At 33.1% G+C, this 17721-nt stretch overlaps 1 protein-coding gene across 2 annotated transcripts in view; it reads left to right on the forward strand.

Annotated features, from left to right (window-relative positions):
- LOC112057844 (zinc finger-containing ubiquitin peptidase 1) overlaps positions 1 to 17162 on the forward strand; it is a 29366-nt gene extending 12204 nt beyond the window's left edge. For both annotated transcript variants that reach the window (XM_052887466.1, XM_052887467.1), the window contains exons 14-16: positions 383 to 471; positions 6548 to 6688; positions 8531 to 17162. In XM_052887466.1, the coding sequence (XP_052743426.1) occupies positions 383 to 471; positions 6548 to 6688; positions 8531 to 8566 (266 nt within the window). In that variant the 3' untranslated portion in view covers positions 8567 to 17162. The remainder of the gene's footprint in view (positions 1 to 382; positions 472 to 6547; positions 6689 to 8530) is intronic.
- The last annotated feature ends 559 nt before the right edge of the window (positions 17163 to 17721 follow it).

Below are 17721 nucleotides of genomic sequence, written 5' to 3' on the forward strand. Positions count from 1 at the left end.
ATGCCTGTAGATGGAAGCACGTTTCTCCCAATTACAATTTTCGTAACGCATTCACTAACTTACTCATCAAGTCAATCATGAGCAAAGAAGTTTTACTTCATTTAAAAATATAATTGCTTCATAATAGATTCACATTCATAATCATATTCACATTCATAATAAGATATTAAGTTTCAACAGCTCAATGGTAAAGGGGTCGGACTCATCACTGGGAGATAGTGGTTTGATTCTCGCGTGCTGGGCTCTTGATTGTCGTACCCACTCCTAACACAGTATTTTCGAAAATTTTGAGACAAAAGAGAATTTTTTTTTTAAGCAAAAATTTACTTTCATCTTAACACTGTTCTGAGTCAGTTTTTAATACTTAGGTTATACGTTACAGGTCACTCGCGAACAATAATAGGTTACGAGAGACACAAGGACGGCAAGGCTACTCTACTAGTGTTGGACCCGTCGCACTCTCCGGCGCAGGTGAGTTACTGATACGATTGACATCAGCATCGAGAATCGAGATATGGAGCTCAGACCACACTGTTCACAATTAAAATTTTCCGGTTGCTAATTATAGGAGTTCATCGTATAATACCAACCGTAATGGTTGGTATTATCATTCGTTATTTATGTTTTTGTGGACAGTGATGGTATAAATTAGAGCGAATTTTGATGACTTCAGCTCAGTTTTTTGTTAGGCAGCGTGGACACCGTCACGCTGCTAGTCGCGTTAGTGATTTTGTGCAATAATGTTTCGTAGTGTAATTATTGATCTTAAGTTGTTTAGTGTGGGCATGGAGAACATGTCGGGTAGGAGACGTGAGTGTTTATGCGTTCTAAAGGAATCCCTCAAACCTACACCCAAGGTCACAAGTCCTGGGACTTGCTCGAAGTCCTCTACCACAAAATGATGGTTTATATATCTACTAAATTGCTCTACTTTAGTCTGGCAAGTTCGTTGATGACACTCCCATGATATGCGGGCGACGGGGGGAAAGACTGCGCGGGTGTGAAATCGTGCGTGCGGGGAATTGAGGTGCATCAGTCGTGGGGTTCTTGAGTTTATTAAGGTTATACATGTAGTATAAATAAGAGTCACAGTGGAATTGCTAAGTTTTATTAAAACAATCAGAGCTAATTTACATTTTGCGTGTTCCCTATCGCAGAGCTGGCGGAAAGCGTGATTGTCACAGACAATATATTATAAACTAAGATGACATTGACAATTGACATTAATAGGTACACTATGGTTGTGAGTGCAGACAGATAATTATAAAATAATTAAGATTAGCAATATATTAATATTGCCTGCCCAATTGCAATTATCACTTTACAACACTTCCCCTCATGCGTAACATGAGAACAAATCTCTACAATGCAGGATTATACAAAACATAAAAATTAACAACTCAGGTTAATAACAAAAATAATCTCTACATTGCCCATCTCATATCTAGCATGATAGTATAAGTGGTACAACAGACTCACAATTATAAGGATACCAATACTCACAAGAACAGATGCCTATGATTCTACATCTTTCATACCCAAGTCATTAACAAAACCTAAAAATTTATGATTAGTTAAAGGTTTTGTAAACATGTCAGCTAACATTTTTTCAGTGGGTAAATAGCTGACTGTGACATCCGTTTTTCTAATAAAATCCTTAACAAAATGGTAACGAAGGTCAATGTGCTTTGTCTTCTTGTGGCAATATTCATTGGTTTCAAGCAATTTGATTGCACTTTGATTATCACTAAAGATTCGACAATTAAAATGTTTCACAAAAATTTCATACAAGAAATTTCTAAGAAAACACACTTCTTTGCATGAATCACTTAGGGCTAAGTACTCGGCTTCAGTACTTGAAAGCGCAATACATCGCTGTTTGCGCGACTCCCAATGCACAGTAGAGCCGCCAATTTTAACTATATATCCACTATAAGACCGTCTGTCTACGACATCATTGGCCCAGTCGGCATCTGCAAAAACTGTTAAATCAAAAGTACCAGATTTAACGAAAACTAATTTCTTATCTTTAGTGCCATTTAAATATCTTAATATTCTTTTTGCAGCCAGCCAATGATCTCGTGTAAATGCAGTATTAAATTGGCTTAAATGACTAAGAGCATAAGTAATATCAGGCCTTGAACATACTGACAAATACATTAAGCTTCCAATCAACTCTCGATATGGATACATACTATCCTCTACAATATTGTTACATGAGCCTTTTTCCAACTTATTAGCAACCATAGGTGTAGAGGCACTCTTACAATTTGTCATACCAAAACGCTTTAATAACTTGTTAATATAGTCTGATTGGTCAAATGTTATAGTCCCATTGGCTCTATCTCTATGTATTTTCATACCCAAACAATTTTTTAAAATGCCTAGGCGTTTAACACTAAATTCAGATTCTAGCAAGTCATACAAGTTTTCCTTATCCTTAGAACTATTACTAAAGATATAAAAGTCATCAACATATAATGCCAGAATCGTTAATTGCTTGTTATTTCTTTTTATATAAACACATGGCTCACATCTATTTTGTACATAACCATTGTTAGTCAACAAAACGTTTACACTATTATTCCACAGCCTACTTGCCTGTTTAAGGCCATATAAACATTTCTGTAACAAACAAACTTTAGTCTTATCATATGAGAACCCTAAAGGCTGTTCCATATAAATAATTTCATCAAGACTACTATGTAAGAAGGCTGTGTTTACGTCCACATGTTCTATGTCCATATTTAATTCATTAGCAATACAAAACAAAATTCTAAGAGAAGTATGACGTACTACCGGTGAAAAAGTTTCAGAGTAGTCAACACCCGGTTTTTGACTAAAACCTCTTGCCACAAGACGTGCTTTATATTTTGTACTGTTACCTGACTCATCAGATTTTAATTTATAAACCCATTTGGAACTAACTATATTGCAGTCCTTTGGTCTATCAACTAATTGCCAAACATTATGTTTTATTAAAGAATTATATTCATCACGCATTGCTGTGAGCCAACAATCTCTATTAGGACTTGCCATTGCCTCATCATAAGATTGAGGTTCATCATAGATAAACCATTGACAAAGAAAAGATACATCTGATGAATCAGATAAGTCATAATCTTTATACCTATCTGGCTTTTTATTCCGAGTGGAACGAACCAGTCGTTCGCAACTGGTACTGGGAACCTGTAGCACTAAACCTTCCCCTCGAACGATAGTCTCGTTCCATACCATTGCATCTGACTGATTACTGTCTCTTTCACTCAGCACACTCTCCTCAGCACTTTGGAAGGAAGATTCCCCTGAAACTGGAGACAAAAATTCATTATTCCGCTCAGATTGACTAGAATTAATGACCATGTCATTTTCATGATTGCATGGACTATTGCTTTGCAAATCCATGTTATTTTCATTTGGACCTATGCTTTGCATATCCACATTATTATTAATATTTCTATTTTCAGTTGGAACCATGCTTTGCAAATCCAAACCTGAATAATTTTCATTTATAGGGTTGCTTTGCATACCTATATTATTATAAATAAAATTATTATTATTACTACTATCACAGTGTATCATTGTATTATCACAGTGGTTTAAGAAATGGTTTTCAAAAAATATTACATTTCTGGAAACAATTATCTGCTTAGGGTTAGTGGGGTCAATCAATCTATAGCCCTTAGTGTTCTCACAATATCCTACAAAGATGCAAGATCTTGATTTAGAATCAAGCTTATCTCTTTTTACCTGTGGAATAAGTGTCATAGCTAGACAACCAAAAACACGTAAATGGCTCAGGTTGACTTTGTTACCTGTCCATGCCTCCTCTGGAGTTTTATTGGGAACTGCTGCTGTAGGGCTTCTGTTCTTAAGATATATAGCTGTAATTACAGCTTCTCCCCAATACTCTTTAGGAAGACTAGCTTCACGAAGCATACAGCGAACTTTCTCAAAAAGTGTCCGGTTAAGTCTCTCAGAGACACCGTTTTGAGACGGACTATAAGGAGCAGTAGTTTGATGAACTATACCCTCACTCTGTAAATATTTAGAGAAATAAGCACTGCAATACTCTCCACCCCTATCAGTTCGCAGACATTTTATAGAAAACCCAGTTTGCTTTTCAACAGTTGCTTTAAAATATTTAAATTTGGACAAAACTTCGGATTTATATTTTAATAAATAGCCATATGTTTTTCTAGAAAAATCATCGGTAAACGTTACCAGATATCTAGACTCACCCAGACTACATACAGGCATCGGACCACACACATCAGAATGAACAAGCTCCAACAACTGCTTGGAACGTTTTGCTTCACCCCTAGGAAAACTTTGCACTGCTTGCTTCCCCTCAACGCATGTTACACACTTGTTAGTGATTGCACCATGCTGAGTCGAGTGAATATTAACACCAAAAGCGAGTTTACAGAGAACACTTACCCCATGATGACTCAAATGTCCAAGCCGCTTATGCCATAAGCACAAGTCAGGTGTAACTTTGGCATTTTCCGTTGTGTCAAGCGAACTTTGTGGCTGGGACACAATATTCACATTGGTTACAGCTAAAGACTGCTCCTGTGAATCATATAAAACATTGTCCAAAATATAAATACCCCCCTGTCTGGTGGCAGATACAACAAGAACTTCCCCTTTGAAAACATAACATTTAGTATTATTAAATTTAACAGACAAAGCCTTCTCACATAATTTATATACACTAATTAAATTTGTTGAGAGGTCAGGTACATATAAAACGTCTGTAACTAATTGTGTCTTGTTATTTTTCATAGGAATCTTAACACTACCGTAACCTAGACATCTTAAGGTTGTACCATCAGCAACTTGTACAGTTCTATCACAATTTGTAATATAACTAAACCACTTTATTTCTTTACACATGTGCATAGACGCGCCTGAATCCACAATCCAGTCCTTGTTCTCGAAGACACCAAAACAGTTGGCCACCAATGCTGTTGTTGTGTTGCCTCGCTGTTCTTTCTTGTATTTAAAACATTTTGATTTTTTGTGTCCACTGCGTTGGCAAAAATCACAAACAGGTACCTTTTTAGCCTTACGGTATTGTTGCTTTGACAAAAGGGCCATATCGTCTCTGCTTTCAGTCCTTCGTCGACGTTCTTCTTCTTGCAACAACCTGGTTCGTACTAAATCACTGGATATTATACCTGTGTAGGCAACCGCTTCGAGACTGGAAACTATTATATCATATTCTTGTGGAAGGCCGCTTAAAATTATCTCCGCCACTTCAGCATCCTCTATGGTACGACCAATATCTACCAATTGTTGTACAAGAGTGGTAATATGTTCAAAGTATTTCTCCATACTATTAAAATCGGCATATGAAGCGTGATGTAATAGTCTCAACAATGCGACACGCCTCCCGAATCCTTTGTCTTCAAAGACTGAGCTTAATTTGTTCCACGCTTGCTTTGCTGTAGTAACATTTCGTATATATTGCACACATATAGGTTTAACAGATAAACTTATACGAGCGAGCGCGCGTAAATCCTTTGCAGGATCGACAGGCTCAGCTCCTTCAACACAAGACCACAAATCTTCTATGATGAGTAAGTGACGCATGTTAAATTTCCAGATTACATAATTACTCACGCCTTCTAGCTTTTCATGATGCAGATATCCACTCGCAACAGGATTCGCAGAAGCCATTTTTGATGAGCTCTGATGACAATGGGTGACAACGTGTTACCACGCGGTCCACGCAGTAGATGTATTTTCTCAAAATTTTCACCAAATCTTGTAAATCGCGTGATCGGCCTATAACCTCTTGAGTTTATTAAGGTTATACATGTAGTATAAATAAGAGTCACAGTGGAATTGCTAAGTTTTATTAAAACAATCAGAGCTAATTTACATTTTGCGTGTTCCCTATCGCAGAGCTGGCGGAAAGCGTGATTGTCACAGACAATATATTATAAACTAAGATGACATTGACAATTGACATTAATAGGTACACTATGGTTGTGAGTGCAGACAGATAATTATAAAATAATTAAGATTAGCAATATATTAATATTGCCTGCCCAATTGCAATTATCACTTTACAACAGGGGTTTCATTAATCGCTACACGCCCCCCGGCCCGCGCGGACAATCGGGAGTGTTACGAACCAAGTTGCCTAGCTATAATCTAAGAAGAGCGTGACGTCACAATCCTATCGGATTTACTTTGGGGCGTTTTTAAACGATCTTCGGCAGCGCTGTAAAAATGTCCCTATATCGTATATCGTAGTTATTGCAGATACACAGTTGCTTCTACTAAATTGCTCTACTAGTAGCATACTATTCAGTACTATTCAGTTTGGATCGTGCCGCGATGCAAGAACCAGCTCATGACTAAGGGCCCCGTATGGGTTCGAAACTAGTCGGGCATACTCCGACCTAATATGACGTGAGTTTTAGCCGTGTTTCATAATCAATTAATATGAATAACACTCACGATAGTTTAAATTCTAAAATAGTAGCATACTTCTAATTTAATCAATAAAATAAAATTGTCAAATACATTCCAGGTACGGCAAGTGGTGTGCGGCAGCGCGTCAGGCAGCGCGACAGCGTTGCGACTGTTGCGTCGCGGCGCGTCAGCCTTGCGCGCCAAGCAGTACCAGTTGTTGTGCGTCAACGGGGTCATGGCGTCCGACAACGAGTATCAGGTAATGAAACAGATATTACAACTTTAATCTAATACACATTATAAATATTATTATTACGCATCGCAGATATTCAAACGTAATGCAGATATTAATTACGCATTACTTATATAATATAATCATTACGTATTACAAATATGACAGCTATCATATAATATATTTATTACGTGTTATATATAGCCACCACATATAACATATCTCATCACGCTTTACATCACACTCATATTATATAGGCGAAGGTTTGTGTGTGTACATGTTTGTTCCTCCTTTACGCTGCGGCTACTAAAGCGATTTGACTCAAATTTGGAATAGGAATAGATTTCACTCTTGATCAACACATAGGATACTTTTCATTCCGGAATTTGTGAAAAACTGAAATCCACGCGGACAAAGTCGCGGGCATCCGCTAGTATATTGTAAGTTACGATCATTGCGAGTTACAACCATTATGCATTACAGATATTACAGCCATGACGAATTAGGTGCTACATATTTTTTAGTTGTTGCACATTACAAAAAGTTATAACGCGTTATAGATATTTCAGCTATTACACGTTACATATACTATGCACAAAAATTAAGGGAGCAGAAAAAAAATCCAAATTTTTGGGGCTGTAACTTACACAAAAATGGTCGTACAGCAAAAAAATAAAAATCAAATTGTAGCTCTAAGTGTTTAGTTTTTGGATCTGAGTTTGAAAATTTCTTTTTTGAAAATATTTTTCGAGTAATCATAAGAAAACCACCGAAAAAAAAATTATCGAAATTTTTTTGGTTTTTTTTTTTAATCTACGGACGTGGAAAAAATTTTTTCGACTCAACCTCCATATGGACCGGATAGCTTGTTTATTCAGATTTAATTTCGTTTAAATGATTGAAAAAAATTTTTTTCAATCATTACATGAATTTGAAAAAGCATCCAAAAAAGGGCTTTTTGTCGTTTTTTGGAAAATCAAGCGCCCAATCAAAAATATTGCGGAAACCACTGACGTTAAGTGTGCCTTTTACTGTTCAATATACTCACAAAAACCCTACAAAGTTTCAATTCAATCCAGCCAACCGTTTTTTTTCCCACTTGATCGAATTTTTGAAAAAATTAAGGGAGCAAGAATTTCGCTCTGAATATCATAATTTTTTTTTTTCTTAAATTTTTCAAGTCACTAATACAGAATTGAGAGAAAAATGAAAAAAAAAAATTTTTCATTTTTGATAAAAATTATGACATTTTCAGAGCGAAATTCTTGCTCCTTTAATTTTTTCAAAAATTCGATCAAGTGGGAAAAAAAAGCGGTTAGCTGGATTGAATTGAAATTGGTTTTTGTGGGTGTGGGTGGGCAATCCGGTTCATATAGAGGTTGAGTCGAAAAAAATTTTTCCACGTCCGTAGATTAAAAAAAAAACCAAAAAAATTTCGAAAAATTTTTTTTCGGTGGTTTTCTTATGAATACTCGAAAAATATTTTCAAAAAAAAATTTTCAAACTCAGATCCAAAAACTAAACACTTAGAGCTACAATTTGCTTTTTATTTTTTTGCTGTACGACCATTTTTGTATAAGTTACAGCCTGTTGAAAATACCCCAAAAATTTGGATTTTTTTCTGCTCCCTTAATTTTTGTGCATAGTATATATTATTATCATAATTACTCATAACATTAATATGCTACGCGTAATTATGACTATAATAAATGTATGCGTAATGCGTAATAGTTTTAATATAATTATTACAACCATTACGCATTACATATAAAACAGACATTACGCATTATCTATATTATGGATTTTAACGCTTGTACTAAAAAATAAATCACATATTTATAGTAATTAAACATACATTATCCCTTCCAGGCCAGTAAAGTTCTACAATCAGTGCGCATACCGTAGGAACCGGACTATATCCACGCCTCATCTATACAATATACATTATACATATTTAGTATACAAGTACCGTCGCTTCTTACACCTTGTATAACCCACCAATAGGCTAGTTGACACTTTTTTTAAAAGGGTCTTAAATTGTTCATTAGCGTTCTACTATATTGAAAAAAAAAATACTATATTTTTTTGAGACATGAATACATTAAAAATTAAATCTTTAAATAATTATTTGACAATTAAAACGCTGTCGGCCATGATGGTCTATGTTTTAACTGTTTCATGACGTCACTTTAACTTTAGTGTTAACGTGACGTCATGAAACAAACGGAGTGTTTGACAAAATGAGTAGTTATCAATAACATCGTGACGTCACAAAATGGACGACAGCGTTTTTGACGTTTGGAAAAATTTATTAAATTACATAATTTATAAACATAATTTTTAAATTGAGTCTTCTGTGAAATCCTTTTATTAATTGATATCGATATATTTCGGGCCCTTATTCCATGTAATACACGAAATTAATATTGTTTATTATTAAATTTGATATGAGTCAACTATCCTATTGTAACTTTAGTTAGTTAGTTAGTATTAGTTATACATTTACTTTGCTAGTGTTGTTGGATACTTACAAGCATAGAGACCAGTAGCGAAGACTGAAATATTCTCGTAGGTAACCCGTTCATGTGGGTTTTAGTCTGAATGTGTTTTTGACTGAGACTGACGTTAAATTATTTGCAACCGTAAAACTCGTGGTTTCTTAAAAGGTAACCCGGTAGGAATCGGGTTGTTAGGAACCATCGCCCCTGATAGAGCCTTAATAGCTCAACGGTAAGAGCTGACGGACTCCTCACCGAGGGGTGGCGGTTCGATCCCCGCCCCGTAGGTCTATTGTCGTATCCACTCCTAACAGTCTTTTCCCGACTAATCGGAGGGGGATGAGAATATTGATAATTGATCATACATATAATCTTCAAAGATACAAATATGCACTACCTACTCAGGACTCTTTATAACCTAAATTGACGAAGGAAACCTCCATTTTGCGGAATGTGTATGTATTTTTACCTATATTTGTATTATCTGCCCAACTGCCTACCCTAGTTAAAATTGTGTGCACGCAGCTGATTCGTAAATAAACGTTCGATTATAAATAAACCTTAAATGAATTATTTTTTTTAAGCAAATTTATATTTTTCATTTACTTAATAGAGAGAATTAATGGATTTTTAATTTATTTATTTTATTTAACATACATTTTGTTAATACTATTTTAAGGATATTTTTGTACAGTGTAAAAAGATTTTCAATTTCAAAAAAAATAGATTTCTGTTACAACTCAAGTTAAAATTATTCATACGGTATTTGCTTTTTATTGTTTGATGTGATGCAGATTTATGCTAGCAATCGGTTCAGGTTTCTCCTGAAAACCAGACAGAATGTCACAAACTCTAAAATTGTATATTATAACTTTTATATAGTTTTTACAAAAAAAAAATAATTGAAAGCGACTTATTAGGCCACAATAAAGAATCAATCAAAAAAGTAAAATCAAAAAGTTTCTGAACTGTTGATAGAGTCACTGGACACTCAGACTCGATTCTTAAAAAAGTGCATTTATAAATGTACTGGAAATAAATGAATTTGATATGTCAAATACATATAATATTCAGTAATCAACAACACTAGTTAAAAGTATTTTAAAGAAATTACACAATTATTACTTAGTCTTTATTTTTACCAAAACATGTATTATTTAAAGTTTATTCTACCTCAATAATATGATTTGTCAATTAAATGTACTCAATAATATATGTTGTATTTGTCAATTTCGTTTATCTATTATTATTAATAATTAGTTAAGTTTAAATTAAATTCTATTTACAACGTCCCACACACTAACCTATTTATTAATCACAACGATCTTTATTTACAATTATTATTATCAATTAAATTAATGAAATGAAAATAAAATTGCTCGAGAAAAAATTAATTTTAAGTAGATATTTAGAAATTGCTGACGCATTATTGCAAGTCTTTATAAATATTATGTTTTAAGATAAAGGTAGTAATTAGTTGACTATAGTAATTGATATTTTTAATAAAAAGTTAATAAATAGTCCAATGAGAGAGATGAACAATACAATCATTCGGTTTTTAGACTATTGTCATGATTGTATAGTCTATCGCTGGACTATGATGAACTAATTCTGGTAAATGTAATATTTTATGAGAAAAGTTAAATAATAGAATGCAAAAATAATTAATAACACTAACTAAACCCAGACAGTTATTTCATATATAATAATAATAATAATCGTATGTATATGTTTTGCAATAATGCGTTGTGCAGAAAAACGAGTTACGTATTACAATAATATTATTATAGATATTTAATAACTAATTATAGTAATTTCATTGATATACTAAAAACCAAGATACACCATCACGGCATGTTTTGTAAAAGTACGCACGATTTATGTTACTCATGGATCTTGAAAATTTTGATAAATAAATAAATGAAAAAATTAATTCAAAACATATAAAAAAGAATAGTTAGTTTATAGAACCATTTAAAAGCGTTAAAAGTCAACCTATTATAATAACAATATTCTATCGATAATTTTCTTTACAATACATAACAGTAATTTATAACATTAGAAAGTATTTATTTGCTGAAATATTTTTTCAAAAAAACAAAAAAAAATGTGGTGACATTTTTGTTATGTTACACATTACACTATATATGATGACTTCTCTGACAGCTGTAAACGTGTTGATTTTTAAATATGAGGTCCTTCATTAAATTCTCGTTAATTGAATAATTTAAAACCACTAAATTGGCTCTGGTTTAGCTTTAGTTAGCCAGTAAAGACTTATTTATTCATATTATTTTTTTATAAAAACAATAAATGTCGGAAAATGCCCAACTAGTTTAGGCTCAAAACTAGCCTGGCATACTTCGACATTTTATTAGGCGTGTTTTTTAATATTAAATTAATAATCATTCGTTTGTCGAAATTACGCATCGCTAAAAAAGTTTTGCTTCTATCCAATGATTGTGTATCTTTGTTTTTAGCATATCAATGAGTACATACATAAAATGCATCAGCATTGAGCCTTCGAGTATGTATGACGTAGTGTAAGTCACCTACCGCTTAAGTCACCACACCGTCGAGCAACATCTGATACAAGGCATGTGACGTCACACGTCAATTACTGTGAAGCTTTTAGTTGGACGTGAATGCAAAGTTAGTTGCCATCTTGAATGCAAGTTGGAATTCGGTGCCAACTTGGTCGCCACATTGGATGCAAGTTGGACGTGGATGCCAACTATGTAGCTACATTGGATGCAAGTTGGACGTGGATGCCAACTTTGTAGCTACATTGGATGCAAGTTGGACGTGGATGCCAACTTTATAGCTTCATTGGATGCAAATTGGACGTGTTCGTGTAGCTGGTCAGATGTTTTGCAGACGGTACTTTTATTTTGCACTACCGCTATAGTTCCTAAAGGAATTGCGTAGACGTAGAGACGTACGGTTGGACGAACAGTGTTGTAAGTGAAACGCGCCACAATAAGGAAAAAACTTAAATAATCCACAAAAAAAAATTTAATTACTTTTCTTTTTTATTTATTTTATAAGTTGACAGTAAAAATTCTTATTATGAGTCTAATAAATAGTGTTTGGCCCCAGAAACAAAATTCATGTCATAAAAAAAAACAAAAAATAAAAAAAAAATTGGTGTGTAGGTCTGAAGACTATTATAGTCTTCAGGCCTAGTTGTTGACAATATTCAAATTTCAAATAATTCTGCATAAATCAATTTGCAATCTTTTGTCTTTACTATGACATGTTTTTTTTGTTTATTCTTAGGCTCATTTCTTTAATCAAAGTTTTTTTTTTAACTTTTTTAAACTTTTTACTGAAAAAAAACTTAACTTTTTTTGTGGCTCGTTTTACAAATTTATGAATATGGTTGGAATGGAACAAAATAATATGGTGCCTGGATAATAAATTTCTTTGTTTTTGTATAAAACGTTTGTCGTAGCTTGAATTTAAAGTTGTATAAAATTAATTGTAATAATTAATAATTATCATGTACTTTGAAAATGAAAGTTGCTTGGTTGTCTTGAAGAAGAAATCTATTAAAAATAATTTTTAAATTTATTCTATTGGATTTCATAATAATATGATTATTTGTAAAGATAAATCTTTAACAAATGATTTTGATGTTGATTATTTTAAGTTTAATTTTTTTTTAATTATGGTTGGTAAGTATGAAATAACGTGTCTTTAAAATTGATTTTATGCTATTCATTTTAATAAATTCCGTTTTTAATTTTAATAAAAAATCAACTTTGTTACTTGAAGCGTAAGGTTAATTTTAATGCTGCATGTTTGAATACTCAACGTCGATAATACTTAATAATTAAAAAATAATTATTTATTTTAATTTATTTATTCCTTAAGTTACGAATTTGTGAATAAGTAAATAATTAGTTAATTAATAATTATTAATGTCAATTAATCGACAATTTTCTCATATTTATTAAATATTTGAATTTCTTAAACCTGTAGATGTATATTATTTTTGTTTGTAAATTGTTGTGTAATTGTAGTGAATCGACCAATCGTTATTTCTCTACTTACTGTTTGAATAATTTCTAGTCTTAACGATTGGTATTTTGAATCTGTGATCGGAAATGTCGTGTCATGTCGAATGCTGTTGTGAAGGTCGTATAAGGTAATAGCTCATTACAACCGAATAGTACTCGACTCGTTTTTTTCGCCAGTAAGCCTAAGATGCGCCAACGACATCTCTAGTGAAGAAAAAAAGACACTTAACTGTCGACCAATAGCATTGAAATGTAAAATATCACTCTATTTCATTATGACGGGACAAAAAAGAAAAAAAATTCGACGGCGCCACTATTACGTCGACAATATGTCTTTTTGTCTTCATTAGATATCACGTGGCACGCATCTTAGTAAACTATACATATATGCTCAGTATCACTACATCGACTTCGTAGCGTCATAGGTCTGCAAGATGGTTGAGTCTGAGCTAAGCCTTGTTTGCGCAAATATGTAAGAGCTGGACTCAATGTCCAGAATTGTTTTAAAATCCTCACTCGTCAGTGATTTTTTTCCTGCCACATAATATTCCTACCCATCAGTGATATTTTCCTGCCACATAATATCCTTTACTCGTCAGTGATATTTTCCTGCCACATAATATTCCTACCTATCAGTGATATTTTCCTGTCACATACCTAATTTTCCTACCCATCAGTGATATTCTCCTGTCACATAAAATTCCTACCCATCAGTGATATTTTCCTGCCACATAATATCCTTTACCCGTCAGTGATGTTTTCCTGTCACAATATTCCTACCCATCGGTGATATTTTCCTGCCACATAATACTCCTACCCATCAGTGATATTTTCCTGCCACATAATATCCTTTACCAGTCAGTGATATTTTCCTGTCACATAATATTCCTAACTATCAGTGATATTTTCCTGCCACATAGTATTCCTACCTATCAGTGATATTTTCCTGCCACATAATATCCTTTGCCCGTCAGTGATGTTTTCCTGTCACATAATATTCCTACCTATCAGTGGTATTTTCCTGCCACATAGTATTCCAACCTATCAGTGATATTTTCCTGTCACATAATAACCTTTACTCGTCAGTGATATTTTCCTGTCACATAGTATTCCTACCCATCAGTGACATTTTCCTGTCACGTAATATTCAGCTGTTTTCGTAATGTGTGGCACCTGATTTTTAAAGGAAAGTATTAATAAAACAATAGGAAATAGCACGCGGTAGTTCTTGAATAACCATGCCATAAAGACCTATAGAAGCATTTTGATTTAATTTGCTCGGAAAGAATCATACTAGCAATTTCTCTTTTGTGAGTCGTAATCCTCATTTGTGAGGGTCGTGACCTACACATTATGGCAATTCATAAAAGGCTTGTAATTAATGCATTACAAACCATTATTATAATAGTATAAGAGTGGAATTATTAGATGTTGTAGGGAAACCCCCAGGGGATCATTTAGCCGCTGAGTGTCGAATTTTAACACTATTTGTTTGAGAATTTCACACTCAGCGGGTGAATGATCCCCTGGGGGTGCACCTAGAACGTCTACGAATACCATTGTTAATATTTTTTATCATAATTTTTGATGAAGCAGATTTCAAAAGCATGCCCAGTTTAACAATTTGCTTGTCGTATGTCACATATGTTTCAATGTTTAACTATTATCTACTACTTGGACAGGGAAATAATTAAGAAAATAGTTGACTATTTTATTTATTTAATATAACTTAAATGACATTCCACATACCTAATGTATTATATAACTTAAATAGGATTAACGATGCACTCATTCATGTGATATTTATGCAAATACAGAAGGATTTTTGCTTATATTTTGTAATTAAATGCGATTTTGATGGAAAATTCCGCACTCACTGATTGGAAATCCGTGTAAATTAATGAACAATTTTACATTTATTTATTATTTGGTATTTTTAATGTAAAAAAAAAATAAAAAAATATATTTTATTTTATTTTTATTTTTAATGTAAATTTTTCCACAGCTAATTTAAAATCCGCTTACATTAGGTATCGTTATGGTGCTTAAAGATTCATATACATACATATATAACATCTAAAATAAAATATCAAATGTAATAGTAAAAGTCGCAGTAAAAGTCGTCGAAGTAAAGAAATGTTTTACAATTCATGAAAAATAATATTTTTTAATATTTCAAAAAATACCAAAATACCTAAACTTGTTGCCTAGAACCTAAAAATTTTACGTTCTCGTAAAAAAGCCTAAAAATTAAATGAAAAAATTAAATTGATTAAATTCATTGACGTTATACAATTTTACATAACACGGATTCTATGTATGAGTGTTGAATTTTTGTCGAAAACGTATTTTATGTAATTTATATACATATATAAGTACATAAGGCTTTGTCATTAATATATTATAGAAATCCTGTGATAGGTCAATCGTAACTAAGTATCCGGGTCATGTACATTGTTTATTACTTGAAAAATACTGAAAATAACTGACACAAAAAATATATACTCAGTGGCACAATTATCCGCCCACTTTTATATACTCGCGTCATATTAAAGTGGGCGGATAATTGTACCTCTGAGTATATTTAACCCCTATAACAATTTATCTAATTAATTGACCAATGATTATAATTATATCTATTAATCAATGATCATTTCAAGCTCAGAGCTGTCTTTCGTCCCAAAGCAATGAAAGAGAGCATGAAATCAGTTTTTTTTTATTCTTTACAAGTTAGTTTTTGACTACAATGTCACAACTGATGGTAAGTGATGATGCAATTTAAGATAGAAGCGGGCTAACTTGTTAGGAGAAAATCCACACCCCTTTCGGTTTCGACACGACATCGTACCGGAACGTTCAAACACTTGGCGGTACGTTTTCGCTGGTAGGGTGGTACTAGCCACTGTCGCCGATCTCTCTTTCTTTGCGATGGGAAGAAAGAGAAAGCGATATGTAAATAAAATGATCTCGTTATTTCAACTTAGGCCTGCTGGTTAATTTCTTTTTAATTAGTCAAACACTTGAAATATTACATTGTATAATAATAAGTATGTATTTTAAATTACAAAACTTCAGCAGATTGTCGAAACTCACTGTTAAGAGTTACATAAGACAAAAACTAACTCTTAATTGTAATTTATATTCTCTGTCTGTCATTTTTACAATTCAAAATTGGTCATTTTTACAATTCAAAATCAGTCTGTCATTTTCAAAAAAAAGTGATATGTTGTCATTGTTATCCTCCTCTCTGTAATGATTAATTGCATGTTTATTTTAATGGAATTGTAATTGGAAATTATTTTGAGAGTGCGAATTAATGAGCGTTCAGATTTGCGTTTGACAATGAAGTTGGTGTAACAAATTAAGTGTTTTAATATATGAAAAAAAAAATATGTAAAATTTAACTTTATCCTTGTTAAAATGATCCTTATTAAAAGTTAAAAATTATTATTATTAAATCAATATACTTAGGTATAATGTTTGAATCGACGACTCTGGCATTGGCATGTGACACAATATGTATCTATGCTTCAACTGTAACAACTGTCATTGATGTCAATTGTAACAACTGTCATTGACGTCAATCGTAACAGCTGTCATTGGCGTCAATTGTAACAACTATCATTGACGTCAATTGTAACAGCTGTCATTGACGTCAATTATAACAATTGTCATTGACGTCAATTGTAACAACTGTCATTGACGTCAATTGTAACAACTGTCATTGACGTCAATTATAACAATTGTCATTGACGTCAATTGTAACAACTGTCATTGACGTCAATTGTAATAACTGTTATTGACGTCACAACGTGACACTTCAATGTCGGGGAGGTCTGGGGGTGCGTTGGTCGTTTTTAGTATTTTGAAAGCAATCGGTTAGACGGTGCAGAACTTGCCTTGCGGGTAGTACGGGAGCTTCGTAGGGGCAGCTAGGCTGTGCTACAATGTTTCTTCAATAAACTATCATAAGTTACCGAGCGTGTTGTTTTATTTTCAACTACCCTCCTTTAAAACTACCCCACGTACCTATTATACATTATGCTGGGCGAAGGTAAGTATTTTTTTTCTTGCATTTTTTTTTTTAAATTAAACCTATATTTTTAATGTCATTTTTCAATATTTTTTTGTTAGGTAGCCCTGCAATTCGTTTAAAAAACTTGGTAATGGGTAGACAGACTAACGGGCGGAGGTTTTATTCATGGCCCCTCGGTATTGAGGTTGGCACTCCTACCACGGCATTATTGAGGCTTTTTAGGGTTCTAAATTTACGTACGTACAAAAACGAAACCCCTATAATAAGTGATGATGTCTGTCTGTTTCTTCAAGTTAAATTAATTTTATGAAAATGGGTTAGGTAAGTTTATTTTTACCATATTGCTTGAAATTCGGTTGTTTTTCGAGCATTTGAAGATACATTGTGTACGAGTATGTCCTATATATGTAAGTAAGTATGGTAAGTACATAGGTATACAGATTTCATTATGGTTGCTTTGCGAGGTAACATTTTAAATTTTTTTCTTTTCTAACAGACTTGAAA

This window comes from Bicyclus anynana, chromosome 19 (assembly GCF_947172395.1).
Source record: "Bicyclus anynana chromosome 19, ilBicAnyn1.1, whole genome shotgun sequence".
NCBI classification, from domain to species: domain Eukaryota; kingdom Metazoa; phylum Arthropoda; class Insecta; order Lepidoptera; family Nymphalidae; genus Bicyclus; species Bicyclus anynana.